The 16,965-nt window shown below is 40.2% G+C and overlaps 1 protein-coding gene across 1 annotated transcript; it reads right to left on the reverse strand.

The window, feature by feature from the left end:
• Positions 1-1,705: 1,705 nt before the first annotated feature.
• BSND (barttin CLCNK type accessory subunit beta) lies at positions 1,706-7,892 on the reverse strand. Its single transcript, XM_053469726.1, has 4 exons — positions 7,628-7,892; positions 4,971-5,059; positions 4,013-4,267; positions 1,706-2,443 (listed from the first exon to the last, which is right to left on the reverse strand). The coding sequence occupies exons 1-4, from the start codon at positions 7,802-7,804 to the stop codon at positions 2,047-2,049; spliced, it is 918 nt and encodes a 305-aa protein (XP_053325701.1). The 5' UTR covers positions 7,805-7,892; the 3' UTR covers positions 1,706-2,046.
• Between the last annotated feature and the right edge of the window lie 9,073 nt (positions 7,893-16,965).

The following is a 16,965-nucleotide window of genomic DNA, read 5'->3' on the forward strand; positions in this document are numbered from 1 at the left end:
CCAGTTGGGTAGATCCTCTGATCTTTATTGACTGGTCCAGGGAGAGTGGCTTTTCGGGTAAGTAGGGCTGGCGATCACCACCGGCTCTGGCTCCTCCACTCACCCCAAGTATATGTATAATGAACATGGTATGTATGACAAATATTCTAAACAACAGCTATGGGGAGACTTGACACTCAGAATGAGTCCTACGAAGATCACAAAGCCTTTTGATGGCTGTATACCATTATTAACCATTGCCCTTCTCTGATATAGAACCTTCCTATTCTCAAAGCTTACCCGGCTTAATGTCATCATATTAGCTTTTTGCATTTTACCTCTAAACTCTTTCATTGTTTATCCAAGCTGTGTGAAGGTCAGTGATCGTCACGATATGCTTGGCAAGGACGCAGTGTTTATTATGGACACGCTAGGAATGTGCTGCTGTTTATATAATATCAAACACTCCTCATGATATATGTTCGTTATCTGCAAAAAGGGGGCTAATTTCATTACAAAGACCCCTGGGTTATATTTACAGATATGCGCTGTGCTCAGTGCTACAGAATTCACCAAAATCATTACTGACACTCAAAGTAAACTCTAAAGATCCAAAGGGATGAACAGAAAGGTAAAGATAAAAAAATTCTTGGTAAAAAGAAATTGTCGCATAACAGATTATTTCCACTTTTTATTTATACTTGTGAAGAAATATTGGGGCAAGAGGGCATAAACTAAAACTAGAGGGTAAGGGGTTTAAATGTAATGGGATTAGGTTTTTGAGGACAGTATGGGGCTGTATGAGACACTAGACTGTCCCTCTAATACCAGATAGGTAAGGATGGATTTGCGCTCAAAGATATGGACAAGACAGGGAGGGTCACTCAAAGGGTTAAACCGATTGCAGCAGTCTTCCTGTTTTGAAAGTCAATGAATCCCAATGGATATGGGAACTTCTTAAGACAATAGCAGCTATTACGTTACATCTACATTCCCACACTGCCATCTCCATTCAGCTTTCATTCCTTTCTATTTCACTTTGTACACATTGATTTATTGCCATAAGTAACAATGGGGTCCATAAAACATGACAGGGTTATTATTGATTTAATTATTTTGGACTCTTAATTAGACATTTTGGTTTTAATGTATTTTATAGCTTTTACTTTTCAGGGTTGGTCCAAGAATTTCTAGTTTTCTCGATCATCCTGTGCAACCTGTGTTTCTGGTGACCCTCCATACACTCCATTCTCCATATACATTTTAATGCGTATGACACGTATGATTACGAAGGACCAATCCCACGGATCCTCTGCTATGATACATAGTTTTAAACACAGGGCCAGCTCAGCTCTTTATGCAGAATAAAGTCGTCAGCGATCTCAATGACCCTGGAGTCTTCTGTATTCTGTATTTTCCATGTATCCATTGGATACATGGAAAATTTAGAACTCATGATTTTCCTAATTATTGGATCTGTACTTGAAACTGGAATTGCCATGATGATATGAATTATTTATCATTAACACCACCCTCTGGGAGATTCGGTGTAGATTGCCCCAGGTGAATTAGAAGGGGCAAAAACTTAGAGAAATGAAACATTAAGACATCTTAATAATCAAAACCAGGGTTAGCCTTATTCTTATATCCTGGAAATCAATTAAGATTTATTGTGTTATATTATTTGGCGATTTTTTTATTTGTATAAAAAAATTGACATCATCATTACAGTTTATATATTTTATGTCAGTTATCTTGTCTGCAGTGCTGACATCATATAGTCTCATTAAACACTTTAAATGGACCAAGTTAATAGTTACACTTAAACAATGTTCATTGTAAATTAAACAAAAAAAAAGATTGTGTCTTCATTATTAATACTTCATAGTTGCCTACTATGTTTTTGTTGCTATATATATTTACTTCACTTTAAACTACAAAACTCTCTGGGATAATAGTAGCCATAGGCGAACAGCTGACACAGAGTGACTGACATTTTTTGGGGAAAAAAATAAATATCCAGTGTCCAAAATGTTGGCATTATATAGAAAAAAAATCAAGTTACAGTCACTGTTCAAAGTCTGATTGACCAGCAATAACGAAATGATCAGGCTCATCATTCAGTCCATAATACATGTCGTCCACGTCCGTGTCCTGTGTATTATCAGGTGTCAAGGCCTGCATGAGTTGACCTCCATTGGCTGGGTTCATCTCCTGGTTTGGAATAGAAAAACTTTCCGGCTCCACATGTAAATATATCCCTTCACAAGCTGGTACCGGGGCATCTATAAGGGCAATCCCTGCTCCCGAATAGGGGCTTCCTGAGTGTTCTGCACAATCTTGTCTATATGTTTCCACGTTGGGGTCGGTGTCGCCAATCTCCAAAGACAAGCTACTCCGGGAGCCGTCAAAAGATGTTGTATCTATTTCTTCCTTTAGTGAAGCAAGGGGTGCTGTGTTTTGGCTAAAAAATAAAATAGATATGGTAATAAAATGACTTTAAATCGGAATTTGTGGCTAGGTTTGCTATTATCCAAAGTAAGGTATTTCATGTTTCGATCTGGTATACTGGTGACAGCTTCCCACCAAACATTGTTAACTTAAAAATATACAGACATTGAAGCCCATTCAACGCTACGTCTTTGGGTTGATGTTTCAAAGGTTATTAAACCATTTATAGAGAATAATCAGATCTTGGAATTATTTAAGAATGCTGGAATGGTATTTGTAAAAATCAAAACTTAATCTCTGTCTACTTTGCCAACACATAATTAAAAATGAAACAAAGAACTAAGTAAAGTTTAAGAACTTACAGTTGGTACTATATAATCAAATTATAGGTTTCAGACAAATTTTGTCTTAAACACACTTCTAATGGGAGTATACCATCACAATCCTGATTTGTGAGGCATCGTTAGTATCTGTGTAGGCACCGTGAGTCCATTTCTAAGAACTGGTAACAGTGAGTAGCCCAATGGATGACTACCCGCCGAGGTACAGATAAAGGCTTTGTCCGTATCCATATGGGGACTTGTTATTTGAAATGCACGGCTTGTTTCCTATTGACTAGAGAATCAATGACTCCATGAGCACCACCAGTGAGATGCCGACGTTATCTCTTGAAGATCAGTTAGTAAGAAGGGCCATGTGTGAATCGCTCAACTATTCTCAGAGTAAGGCAGATCTTTACACATAGAGAGAAGATGGGGGGCTTTATGGGGGTCTGGCCTCCTTTTTGTGGCTTTGTATGAAACTCCGAATATGACAAAATTTGCAATTCATACAAATGCACAAGTCTACTACTTGGTGCTGTGCTCCGAGTACAATACGTACAAATCCATGTGCATTCAATGTCTTAAGTCTACCGAGTTATTATTATTATTGAATGTACCCACACATCATGCCTGTCTATACATTTTGTCGTCTGTAATTACCACACTTATACTGTACGCTCTACAGGGCAGAGAGGTATTTTCTTATTGGATTCACACCTATTGTACCCAGATCACAGTATCTGTAGACTACTTGCCCCCCCCCTTTGTATACTATAAACCGTAAAGCGATAAGTACATCTGTTAATGCTTACCAAATAAAAATATACACAATGGCACACGTGAGCCATGATTAGAGATCTTTCTGAGAAAAGACTCTCAATAAGGGAAGCTATTACATGTTCTGTTCTTGAATAAGTTTATTACCTCGTGTATATTTGCTGCCTCTGGAGTCTCACCCTAACAGCGTAATACCGACCACAGCTGACTGATGGACCTAGATGAGACTTACGGATGGGTATTGTGTCCAGCACACATACAGACTTCTATATTAATATTTGCAGGTTAATAGCCTCTGCACTGCTTATTGTTATCGGTCAGAAAGGAAAATCTAAAAGAGAAATTGTTACTGGAGGGCAAATTAAAGTTTATTCCTTAAAACAAGCATTTGGCCACATCCACTAGGGGGCGCAGCTGAGTCTTTGTATTCCATCTGCCCCACATACCTTATACAGATGATATACTATTCTCATGTCACTTACCAGTCTATATTTCCATTCCCAACTAGGGTCCCTTCTCCGAGTTCCTCGTTGCTCAATGAATTCCTGTGTATTTCAACTTTGGCCTGCAGTTTCGGCTGCGATGGTTCCTTGAATAAGGGCTGCAAGAACGGAGGAACCGACTGATCTCCCTTTGGCTCAGCAGGTCCCTCTACTTTTATGTGAATTTGTTCATAGGGTGGCAAGGAGGTTTCATAACGCTCTGCTTCCTTGCTGGTGGTATAATGAGTCGTAGAGCTGGAAAGCAATGAGGTTATTATTATCTTTTATTTATATAGCGCCAGGACTTTATGCAGGGCTTCTTACAATACATATATTCAACGGGAATGAAAAAACTAGAAAAGACAGACCGAGACAAACCCATACATTAAAGAGGGTCCTGCTCAGGGCCGACCCAAGACCAAATGCCGCCTGGAGCAATTGCCCCTCTCGGCTCCATTGTCGGGCCGGCCCTGGTCCTGCTCACATGCTTACAATCTAGAGAGAAGAATATACATTTTATTTAAAGAAAAAGTAGCCTACATAATTATGTGGAAGGCACAAACATCTTACACTTGTGATCTAATCTAGGGTGAGATCCGTCTTCTTTATCTTTTTCTTTACCCTTAATCTTCCAAAATGATTTTTATCAAAATATTTAGTGAATATTTAGTGAAAGCAAGATGTTTTTTTTTTAAATAAAAATCCAACCAGATAAATCAGATAGAACACTTACAAAATGAGCTTTACGTTCCACAAAAAGTATATAAAACAAGTATCGCCTCTCATAATATTTTTTATACAATTAATGTTTACGTTCTTCGGTTTGATCTAGATTAAATCTACCTGCATATTTTCCATTTTACACATGCTAATAATGTTTGACCTTGAATGAAATAATGCCATGAGTGATGAGGTTTTAGTTGCACACAAAGCGTCTATGCATGTAGTTTGGACATACCACTGCTTCTCAGGAGTTGGGTTATCTTTATACTCTGAAACCTTCTCTGTTAACGCTACTGTTTCCAAATCCACAGGGGTAAAGGTTATCTGGAAAAAAAGAAATAAAAAAAAAAAGGTGAATAGACTGTACTTTAATGTACCCCTAAGTACAAAAGCCGTGATCAGCTGGGGCAAGGAGAGAGCTAAGGGTATTTTATCACTACAGATTCGGGGGTTACCAGGCTTTGTAATGGAATAATGAAGATGATTGATTACGGGCGACATCCTTTTCATGTGTGTTAATTGCAGTTGCACGTTTCACCACTAGAATGTTTAGAATAACAAGGGTTTTATTTAAGCAGTGTTTACACCCTGGCTGGATCATTTCTGTGCTCGTCCTAAGGGCTTTCTAGGCTGGCCCTTTTGATGAATGTTTTCTGGAGAGACCCCATTGAACGTATTGACTGTTAACCCCTTAATGACAAAGCCCGTACATAATAACCTTGTATTAAATTTACAGTGTAGAATCGCCACCCCTCCCCCCCCAAAAAAAAACATTTTGTAGGTTCTATGGTTTTACAGGAAACTGGACTTTTGATTTTGCGTGTGTATTGTGACAATAAATACCAAGTGAACATTGAGTTTCAGTAACTGGGACAGAGGTCATACCTTACACTATTTTGCAAATACTACTACTAATAAAACAGATTTGTATACAATTTCGTAATGGCTTAATAATCTTTCTTGTGATAAATGAGAAAGTTCACCGTGTCTGAGTGCATCAGAATAATGACACCTAATAAATCCCTTGACTCACTCCTCAGCATGCCCCGATGTGATGTACATGAAACACAGACGATCGTGGAAGGGGACTGGCCACATTCTGGACAACAGGAAAAACATCGAGATGACCCCATAAGTGATGTGAGAAACTTTGTGGGACAAATCCCCAAAACTACGACTGTCCCATGTGACTCAAGTTGTGAGGTTTGGCAGCTAAATGTAGAAATGGAGACAGGCGCAAGTCATTATCGGACACTGTTCATGTAATGCCCACACTCAGAGAGTGAGCACTGCCTCTTCCACATCTAAATGTACTCTAAATGAGTCATCCAATCTATTGTCGCTGCCCCAAAGTCATCCAGTCCAGTAGGTAATGTAGCGTTGCTGTAACTGGTGCTAGACTTCAGCGTGTGAGCTGAGATTAGTGAAGAGAGCGCCAAGTGATATTATCTACAGCCGGTGTTTAGAACCAGTCCTCGTGGACTGTGAACGTTTTCTTGTTTCTTGATTAGCTACAGTGTGGCCATCTTTGAACTCATTGGAAACTACATGAAATTGAGATAAGCACCATTTATTTTGATAAATAAATATTTACTCTCAATAATGAGCAATAATTCCATGTATTGAACACACATTCTTTTCTTGGACGTTAGCAGGTGAATCCCAAGACAGATGGAGCGTGGGCCTGCAGACCACTGGGAATTTACACGGTGTGCCGGATGGCAGTCCAGGCCTTAAACAAAAAACTCTAGGCAATTAACTTTGCAACAGTATTGAATATCAGTCAGGTGTTGATGTCAATAGTAAGACTTAAATATGCTGTGCAGTTATTAAGAAGGATTTATGGATCTTTAATGGTTTAAAAGCTGCAACATTAATAAGGGGAAAATATACATATTAGGGGGGATATATGATAACCATATACAATAAATGTGAGGACGTTACAAACTGCCCTGTGATGACCCATTCAATAACAGGACTGTATAAAAAACAAGAGAGACGTCTTATGAGACTTGAGGAAAATAGTTTTCATCTAAATCAGTGAAAGAGGGTTCTTTACCGTAAGAACAATAAAGACGTGGAATTCACTTGACACAGAGGGGGTGCTATGAAAGCGAATTGATCCCTTTGAAAATGGGTTGGATGATTTTCAAGCGAAGAAGAATATATGGGGATATTATAGTTATTAAGGAGATGATTAATTAGAGCTTGGTGAGCCCGTGAGATGTAAGACTGATTTTTTAAGAATCAATTGGCAATCACTTCAACGGGGGGGCTCTTTACCTTCTTCCGGATCAAAACCCTCCTGCATACTCTAATCCAACTTGTTTTAGTGAACACAAGTCTTTGAGTACAACGTGACAAATAATTCACAAATAAAATATTGAACAAATTAATATCATATTCCTCCATCCAAAACATTTCGGTATTCTTTCACAGTGTTTTATATTTTTGGGGGGATCAAAGAGTAAGTATCTTTTTAAATTTATCTTAACGCAGCCCAATATTGTATGTTAATGTTTGGTATAAATGATCATTCATATAATAATACAGCATTCGTCATGCCACATAATATAGATCATGATGTAGTTGTAGTCCAATGATAGCCGAAATGCTAAATGTTGTTTATCTAAAATAAACCAGGGTGATTCTGGTACAATTTGTATAATTGTAGCAATCAGGAGCCTTATAGTGGTTGCCTTCCTTACTTTTTATTTCTGTAAGTGAAATTGTTATGTTATGCCAATTTAACTACATTTTAATCCATCAAAACCCTGAATGAGTAAAACACTGAAAGCAACAGAAGACAAAAATCCAAAAAAGTCATGTAAATGCTAATTTTCCCCCAGAGCAATACAGGGCAGGTATAATACAGAAATACGAAGCTCTTACCTTTGGGTAACACTGACAGATGCTCCACGTTATCCCGATACACACCATGAAAACTCCCATGGCACAAAACGTGATATAGACGTGGGGCCTATCCACGCTCATTATGAACATGCCAATCATCACTAAGAAAAAACCCAGGACAATCAGTCCGTACCGAAAAGTTTTATCCTCTGCCATGTCTGTCTGCAGCCGAGAATTAACGAAGAACTTTGAAAGGAGATGACTAAAAAATTCCCAAGTGAACGTCAGGAGAGGAGGTCTACCTGACAGGTATCGGGAAGCCGGTGGAGCTGTAGGAGCTCTGTCTACCTCCTCCTGTCACTCTGTATCTAGTGTACACCTAGTGGTTTTCCCCAATCAGGCTGATCCTGACTGAGGTTGATCAAGCCAGTTCTACAGATATTACAGTCAATGCAAATGATCTCCTAACATTTCCACTTGAGTGAGGCTGGACTCCACACCTCCGTTTAACCTTCCCTGGAGGCACAAATACTCGTACACCTTTCTTTTAGGGCACAATGAAAAGCCATTATGATTACACATTAAACGGTGAACTTGGAGTTTGCCGATCATATTTTTATACTCTCGCTTTGTGTATTTATTTTCAACAACATAAAACTGGACATCATGTTCTCAGATTCTATATCACGCTGCATCCCTTTTTAACAATCTATACAAGATACTTTCAAATAAGGAAGCGTTGGCTTCGCTGATCCCCGTTTCACTACAAAATGTCACATTTTATACTACCCCTTGCTGCATTATCTTGTTTCCAATACATTCGCCCCTTTAACCACATTTACTACATATGATGAAAAAATTTTGTAACGTAGGAGAAGCAGAGGCAAACTAGTAAGTTTAATTCAATGTGAATTGTGATTCCGACCCCCCACCCCACCCCTATTTACATTAATACACCATTATTATGGACAGGTTCAAGTCAGGGTCTCCTCCACCTTTACATACACAACCTTCTAGTAAGTCCCCATGGTTGGGTCAGTCTTGGTCCCAGCTCCTGCTCGTATATGTGCTATATGAACTCTAAGAATTTTAAGAGTTCTGTGCTAGAAAAATGTTTGGTGGTCACATCACACGCATGTATCCTCAGTGTCAAAGATCATCCTATAGATAAGCAACCATGGCCACATACATTAGAGTCTGACCAGGGGCAGCAGAGTCCAGGGGTGGACCACCTGTACCAGTACCAGCTCTTGACCTACACCTGTACACCCGTAACCAGCAACACTACAGTTCCCATAACTTGTGGCGTTGTAGTTCACCATCAGTTAGAGAAATACAGCGTTACCTCGTCCTAAAATAGTAAACTCTAACAGTTTGCTTTACAAAATCCTTGAGATTACCGAGATAACGGAGTGAACGGGAGCTCATATAAATTTTAATGGTTTTCTGAGTTTTGCCAGCATTGACCTTCCACCTCTTGGTCATTATGACTGTAATTAGATCGGGCTGAGTGGAGAGAAATGCAGAGCAGCTCCATTAATGCAAAGGTTTTGCAGATCATATGCTTGCATCGATGCTTGTCTGTAAAATTAGGTAAAGGGGCCATTGGTAAATTGAACAGTGAAGAGGTATGGTCAAGGTTCTCATTAATAATTGATGTAATGGAGCAATGTGCTTGTCTTACTGAATTAAGTTTTCATTTTTATTGTTAAACGTATTTTCCAGCTCTTAGATTGGCAGATACTTGAGCTTTTACTCAATCATCATCCCCACCAAGATATGGGATATGATGGGAATTGGGTACTGGGGTTCACAGCTGCTTTAGCAATGCAGACCGGAGGATGACCGGGACGAAAGCTGGATATCAGGCCTGTGCGGATTCAGTTCACGTAACATATTGGTACAAAACATAATAATAGCACAGGGGTGTGATTAAAGTTGAAAGCCCTTGGTGTCATGCTTTAACCGTGTCGGTGAGGATTATGAGGTTGCTGATACTCCAAAGTACCCCAGACACTTAACTTAGCCCAAAACCAGGGGGTTCAGTCCTCGTAATTCATCATAACGTCATGCTAAAAACCTACGGCTGAGTTTATGGTCCACCATTAAAAAATTCTGTGTCACATAACTGTATGCGGACATGAGCAGATGCGTGTACGTGACTGCGGCTAGACATGGCAGTCTGATGGCCATCTTTTGCTTAGGCAGAAAATACCATATTTGACACCAAAACTGTATCTCACAGAGAGAAGTACTGGAGACACACATTGGGTTATGGGCTTCCTAGTAAAACCTTCCTATCTCATTAGTCAGTGCTATGACTTCCTGAACTACTCCTGCTCCAGTAACTAATTCCTGGCTTTTAAACTAACCCGGTTTGTCTGCTTCCTGCCCTGACCTTGTGCCAAACTAACCCAGCTTGTCTGCTTCCTGCCCTGACCTTGTGGCAAACTAACCCGGTTTGTCTGCTTCCTGCCCTGACCTTGTGGCAAACTAACCCAATTTGTCTGCTTCCTGCCCTGACCTTGTAGCCTGTCTAACCTCACTCTTGCTTTTTGCCCTTTTGAATTTCAGCTCATGAGTGTTTTGATCTTGTCTTATCTGACCTTGCTTTTCTATTACCCCTTGATTTGTTTACTAGGACTTTGCCCAACTGCTAGTGAGTTCCCGAGCAGCTCAAACCTTGCACTCCGGGATATATTATACACTTAAATACGCAAACATACCAGCTTCTAACACGGCCTGATGAATATGTTGGCTGCTCAATGTTTCCCACTATGGTACATTCAGTTCTATTCATGGGCATACCTGGGTTTGGCGCTGCTTCTCCAGCTCTCCAGGTCTACACCCGAATCTTCCAGGTCACAGGAGCGGGGTCCTGAAACGCCCCAGTCCCTCCCCATTTCCCCTGTAAATGGGGGTGTTTCCCTCGATGTCAGCGAGAATGCCCACTGACGTTAGTGGGACTGTTCACCAACATCAGTGGGCAGTCTTGTCACGTCCCGCAAGAATAGGCTCTGGGTAGCCGGAGCCCACAATTTTCCAAGTATGCTCATGGGTGCTAAAAAAATGGAACAGCCTTCCAGCAGAAGTGGCCGAGGCAAATAGAGTGAGGGAATGTAAACACGCATGGGTTAGGCATAAAGCGATCCTGAAGACAAGACCAAGGGCTGGTTAAGGTCTGACTAGGCGGGCCGGATGGGCATAATCTGTTGTCACAAGTCACCTAATTCCCTGTAAGGCTCCGTATTTACTGCGCGATCCACTCTGTCTCTGCAGGGCAAAGAGGACGAGGAGCTCAGACGTGATGCCTGTGTTTGTTTTTGGTGATTTAGCGTTTCTACGAGTCTAATGATTGGGTTTTATGTGGAAGCCAAAACAAATTGCACGGCGTTTAAAGTGTATTTAGTGTACTCAGCCACAATGCAATCTCGTGTTTGCTGACAGCTAGGATGTTGTCAGTCTAAATACTCGTCCAGATTGTCTCTTCCTCCTTAAGAGATAATTGGTTGTGTTTACCAAGGTTAAAAAGACAAAACATGACTTCAAACACTTTACACGAAATGTCAGCTTTGTATGGGTGTTTTATTTATATATATATATATATACTATATAGATATACTTATATAGAATTTACTGGCAGCTAAGAACCATCAAATATTCTGAGTATTCCAACGAAAGTACTCTGCATATAATAATTGTGATAAATACACATATACACATACAGTCACTAATATTAAATAAAGTTTCTTTTATTAAAATCCTTGTAGTGTCCTGCAGCTTTGGAGCTGCAGCTTCTCTTAAATGTGTTTTTTTTTAATATTTTATTTCAGTAAATCAATGCATATGAAGGTACTTATAAAGTGGAGTAAGGTGGAGCTATACTGGGGCACTTTTAACTTCTGAAGTGCTGGACTGCAATCAGTATCCCCCCCACACACACACACAGAGACAACACAACTGGTGTTGCAAGGGTTAAAAAAAACAGAACAAAAGTAGGAGTTTTTTTTCAATTTACGAATCAGAATATATTCAGTGCATTTGTTTCGAGATGAGGTGTATAGAACAACCAATGCACAAATAACACACATGGGGGGTCTTCATTATAACGCACTCGTCTATTGTTGACCATCTGCTGCACCATCAGCATACAGCCGTTTATGGTGGTCTACTATAGAGCAAACCGGACCCTGGGCAGTAATGCCAGCCTTCTTCCTTCATCTAATTTCCCATCATTTATTTTTACTTCTGAAGTTTGCAAATAAAAGTTCTACACATTTTTCTAATTCCAAGTTGCTACACGAGCCGTTGCATATATATATATATATATATATATATATATAGATAGATAGATAGATAGATAGATAGATAGATAGATAGATATATGCTTTAGGGATTTAAAATAACTTCTTAATCAGTCCCCATATTACTTAACTCTACCAAAGGGCCACCGGCTAATTTTAAAGGGACACTCCAGCCATCACATGTACTTTAATGCATATCTGGGATATACGGTAAGTGATCCCTTTAAGTTGTCACATGGCCCCCCCTTGGAAATGCATGGAGGGATATACATTTGCCTTTTTTTAACCCCAGCTCCAAGTCTTCCAGGAGATATGTTCATCCTGCTTTCATGTATAATCTCAATCAGTGCTGGATCAGAGAGACTTCCAGAAGGAGCTCTAACAAGACCCCTCGTGCACACGTGCAAAAGTGCCCCCATAGAGCTTCCCTGCCACTGATTGGCTGCTGCCCTTTACTGGTGAAACCGCAAGGGGCACAGGAACACTCTACCCCGAAACACTCCAAAAGAGACACGTGCAAACATATCTTTTTTGGTTCCCGCAGAGCGTTTTCAATGTTATTCAGTCTAATCTCCAGATCTGGAACCTAATTTTAATTATTAACCTTGCAGAGCCATGCTAGACAGCAACACAAGACAGACGCTGGAATCTGTGCAACCATTTGGATTCCCTAATTAACTTCAAACACAATCTATGTAAATCTGTCAGTACCAGGTCGGGTTATATTTCATTTAATCGACATAAATCATGGATTGTTGCAAAATACCGATCCTATATGGAATAAGTTAAATCCCTTTAAAGCTGAAGTGCATGCAGGGAACGGCTTCCCTTACGCTGTGGTTTGGGTAATACTGACGTGTCTGCTGCACAATAACATGACAGAGAAGATTTAAAGGGACGCTCCAGCCATCATAAGCATTTTAATGCCACCTGTGTTCCCTTTAAATGAATCCCCTACTCCCTGAAAATGCCCAGAAGGATCCATCAGAACAACCACAACCACCGCCGATTAATTTGCTCTCGCTCCTTGTTTCTCGCTGCTTGGCAGGTTCAGTTGCCAAATTCAAAAAAGGAAATTAAGTGACCTCAGCGCTACTACTATTTACTAACAGCGCTCCAGCATCCCACGTCGTACCCATGGGTCACGCACCCACTGATGTATTTATCTTTGGTGCTGCTCAAGGCCCCCAGCGGACCCTCAGTATGGAGCACCGGGGTATGACATCATATCCCAACACTCTGTTTATGTAGTTAAAGCTGTGCTGGCCCAGCAGAGTCCTCCATAGTGTAAATGAGCTGTTTGGGGGCATCGCAGATCTTCATTATCACCGAGCCATTGAGCAGCAGCAGACCGGGGGTTCGGTGGCAAAGAGACTGCAGTCCTAGGCGTAGTTAGTTGAGGAATATTTTGCTGCCCTGTTTGGCACATCATTTATGTTGAGCCTTAACAAAAAAGTATTGAAGAGGTTAACTACACACGGAGTTTTCGCAATTCAGCATCAGAGGCAATCCACACATTAACAAACTGAAAAGCAGAGGTTAGGGCATTGTTTAGTTAGCTGCGTGGCAAGTGTGAGCTACAATCATTCCTTTACTTTGTCTCCAAGTTTTCAGGCAGAGGGGGGGCTGCCTGCGCCCCGCATTCCCTTTAAATGTAACAGCACTCCCTACGAGCACCCTTACATCATATCTGCCACTCAGGAGGAGCACGAGGCACTGTCCACCAGCGGGCCACTAGGCATTTCCTCGGTATGCCACATGGCTCATCCGGGCCTGTTCCCACTGCACACATCCATGGAACAGCATTGGAGCTGCAGCTTCTCTTAAATTTTTTTTTTTTTTTAATCTTTTATTTTAGTAAATTTCAATTAGTATTTCGACATGCATTCTGTGTTTGTGGGGCTGCACTGGGGCACTAGGGTGTCCTTGTAACTTCTGAAGTGCTGGGATGCCACCAGTATCCCCCCCACAATGCAACTGGTGTTGCAAGGGTTAAAAAAGACAGCACTGACCCCAAAGTAGGAGGTTCTTTCAACTTATTGCTGTCAATTAAGCTCCTCGGCATATTTTAAATACGCTGCAGAGCCAATCAGAAGCTGCATTCTACACATACTAACGATTAGATTACTCATTGACCAGCAGTAGTAATCTGATCTATAGTACAGCTTCTCCGACGCCTTTCCCCCTCACTCCAGAGACAGGCAGCCGGAGTATCGGAGGAAGAAGCATCCAGGTTGTATATAAAAAAGCACGAACGCACAACAAATACCTTATATATAAATTATTTTTTTATTTTTATAATGTTTTCCATATGATGTAATATTTTCCAATAATACCAAAACTTTAGTTACTTAGTTCCTTGTTTATTGTTTTTTTTTTGTTTTTTTTTAAGATTATTTTTGTTATTGTCTTACTAACTGTTTACCATTTTTGTTGTTTAGTTTCGTACAAAGTACATTCATTTGTTTTTAAATTGTCGGTCTGCAGAAAAAATTGATCCGGATGCCCACCCCCAGTCAATAAAAGTGGAAAGATTATGTAGGACCTGATTACCCCTCTCCTCAGCCGAATAATGCAGTTTGATTGATGGAGAGACATTTCATTAAAAAGATAAAACTAAATATTAAAAATAAATTGCCCCAAAAGTCAGGGTTAAAATAACTATTGTAACAACATTGAAATAGAAGGAACTTCACCTGTTATTGGCCGCACTGCCCAAACAAGGAACATGTATCGAGGAATGTTTCCAGAGATACCGTACAGCCATAAATGATTGAGCTGCGAATTAATCGGTTTGAAACCATGTTTCTGATAGAATGTGAGGGATTTTAGAGAAAAGGGATGTTTTTAAGCATTCGCTACAACTTCAACTTAAGTTCTGATAAACAGCCCCCCCAAAACAGACCAGATAAAGTGTTTAGTACTCAGTTAAAATGCACAATGTATTTGTTAAAGATTTTTGTGTATTTAGTTATTTTGTTTTCAAAGCTGTACGTTTCAGGTTATTGAACCGGTTTATCCAAACCAGGCCATTTTTGGGGAAAGAACGATCCGAAACGATCCGCAATTGTCTAAATATACTTGAGCAAAGCTCTCCCTACCTTTTGTTTCTGTAAGACCTTTTTGTTATGAGATGCATTGTCCTGTCTACCCACCGGAGAAAGGTACGGAATGGAATGATTTGATAAAAACCCATAAATAATAATAATATTGTTACTTACAAAGACTCACTTGCTTACACATTTTTTGTGCTCTATTCCATGCATGCAAAATGTGTTGTATAAGAATTTGTGGCTTGATGTAAGTCATCATTTCTCATTTTCCTCACTCAAAATTCTAGTGCTTTTCACACTCTTGATTTTCAAGGTCAGCCAAATAAACCTCAAATCCAAAGAAAATATAAAAAAATCATAGTTGCCATTCGGCACTAAGAAGGGTAAATGCAGTGACTGATATGGGGGTCTCTTATGGCCACGTTACATGGAAATGTCACATGCATGTAGTATGTTTTCAGGACACATGGGAGATTATTTTTTTGTCTTCTGTTCTATTTCCATATGGCTATATTGGCTTCCAGTGTGCAGTTCCATCCAAATGTGGCTGAAACATGAAAAAAACTAAATCCTGTGTTTCTAAAAGATTCGTGCCATGTAGACAGGTAAGTGGGGTGTCTCTGAAATCCTCAGGCGATGGACCTTCAGGTAATACATACTTTGTTAGTGGTTATTTTGAAGTTTAGGGGTAATTATCCCCCCAAACCGCGAGGTGCACATTTTTGGTTCATCTGTGCACCCTCATGATCCGCGGGTCTCTTCCGTGTCATTTGGAGATAGAAGACTATGTGGTACGTATGTCCTCGGAAGATATGGAGGATTCATTTTATGTGCGTTCTTTCTTGTAAGCTAACGTGCCCTACTCATTCTCAAATGTTCTCCAAAAATCCTGTGTTCCTCAGATTTGTGGTTGCTTTTGGCCACCTGGAACGGTAGTATGGTTGGTTTTTAATGCTTTTAAGGAATACATACTTTGTGAGAGGGGTTTATGTTTATTGGCGGTTTCCCCCCCCACAATGAGGTGCACATTTTTGGTACAACTGTGAAGTTGCCTCAGGTTGAAACCTTGTTATTGGACAAATTGGGTATTTTTTTGTTCAAGGGGCAATGGTGTCTATTCCCTATAGGAAGCGTTGCTAGGAGAGTTTGCAGATGCTTTGTTGTTTCAACTTGCCAACACTAACTGGTTTCTCCATAGAGAAGGGCTGAGCTGACCCTGTATAATGTATAATTCAATGGGTAGGAAGACTTTGAAGAACTCTCACAGATTTAACAATGCATTATATAGGGCCAGCCAAGGGCTTCGTGCAGCAGAAGCTCACTGGGGTAGATAGACGATAGATCCATAGATAGATAGATAGATAGATAGATAGATAGATAGATAGATAGATAGATAGATAGATAGACGGAACGTTTTCCATGGGTAAGCTGCAAGTTATTCTCATTCTTATACTAAAGTATTTAACAATTGCTTTGATCCTCCCGACATCCCATGAGGAAGGATTGGTTACGACCCACAGCACTCATATTGTTAAAGCAAATTTCTTTAACAAGAAGAGGAACCGAAGCTCGTCAGCCTTTCTTCTTTCAATCTTATACATCGCTAATTCCGTGCAGTCTTTTCTGTTCCCGTTGCACTTCCGAGGCGTGAGCACTAGGGGCCGCTCTTTCTCCTCGCCGACTAGACTGGGAATACGCGACGTATTGAGATGCCGCTGGAATCCTCTAATAAATCGCCGGAATCGAGATCGCTGTAAAACAATAACTCCAAAGTCTCTCTGTCGCAGCAGCTATGGTAGTGCTGTAAAGAGTGATTGTGCGCGTATAATTGTTTTAATCCCTCTCAGGGTTTATGACCCATCTGTTAAAATGTTTTATTTGAAAATCTATTTACAATTGGCTTTAGTTATGTATCAACACTAAACTACCAATTTATTTTACAGCTTTGCGTGTTTATTAAACAGCATTTAATGCGTGTGGATAGGTGACAAGAGGAGGGCAACAAAGGTTGCCAGTCTTT

This window comes from Spea bombifrons, chromosome 6 (genome assembly GCF_027358695.1).
Source record: "Spea bombifrons isolate aSpeBom1 chromosome 6, aSpeBom1.2.pri, whole genome shotgun sequence".
NCBI lineage: Eukaryota > Metazoa > Chordata > Amphibia > Anura > Pelobatidae > Spea > Spea bombifrons.

Coding starts and splice junctions, on each gene's coding strand:
- BSND (XM_053469726.1), bottom strand. CDS start 7,804: ATGGCAGAGGATAAAACTTTTCGGTACGGACTGATTGTCCTGGGTTTT. Junction 4,268..4,970: donor CCAACTCCTGAGAAGCAGTG/GTATGTCCAAAC, acceptor ATTGCTTTCCAG/CTCTACGACTCATTATACCA. Junction 2,444..4,012: donor GGGAATGGAAATATAGACTG/GTAAGTGACATG, acceptor TTTATTTTTTAG/CCAAAACACAGCACCCCTTG.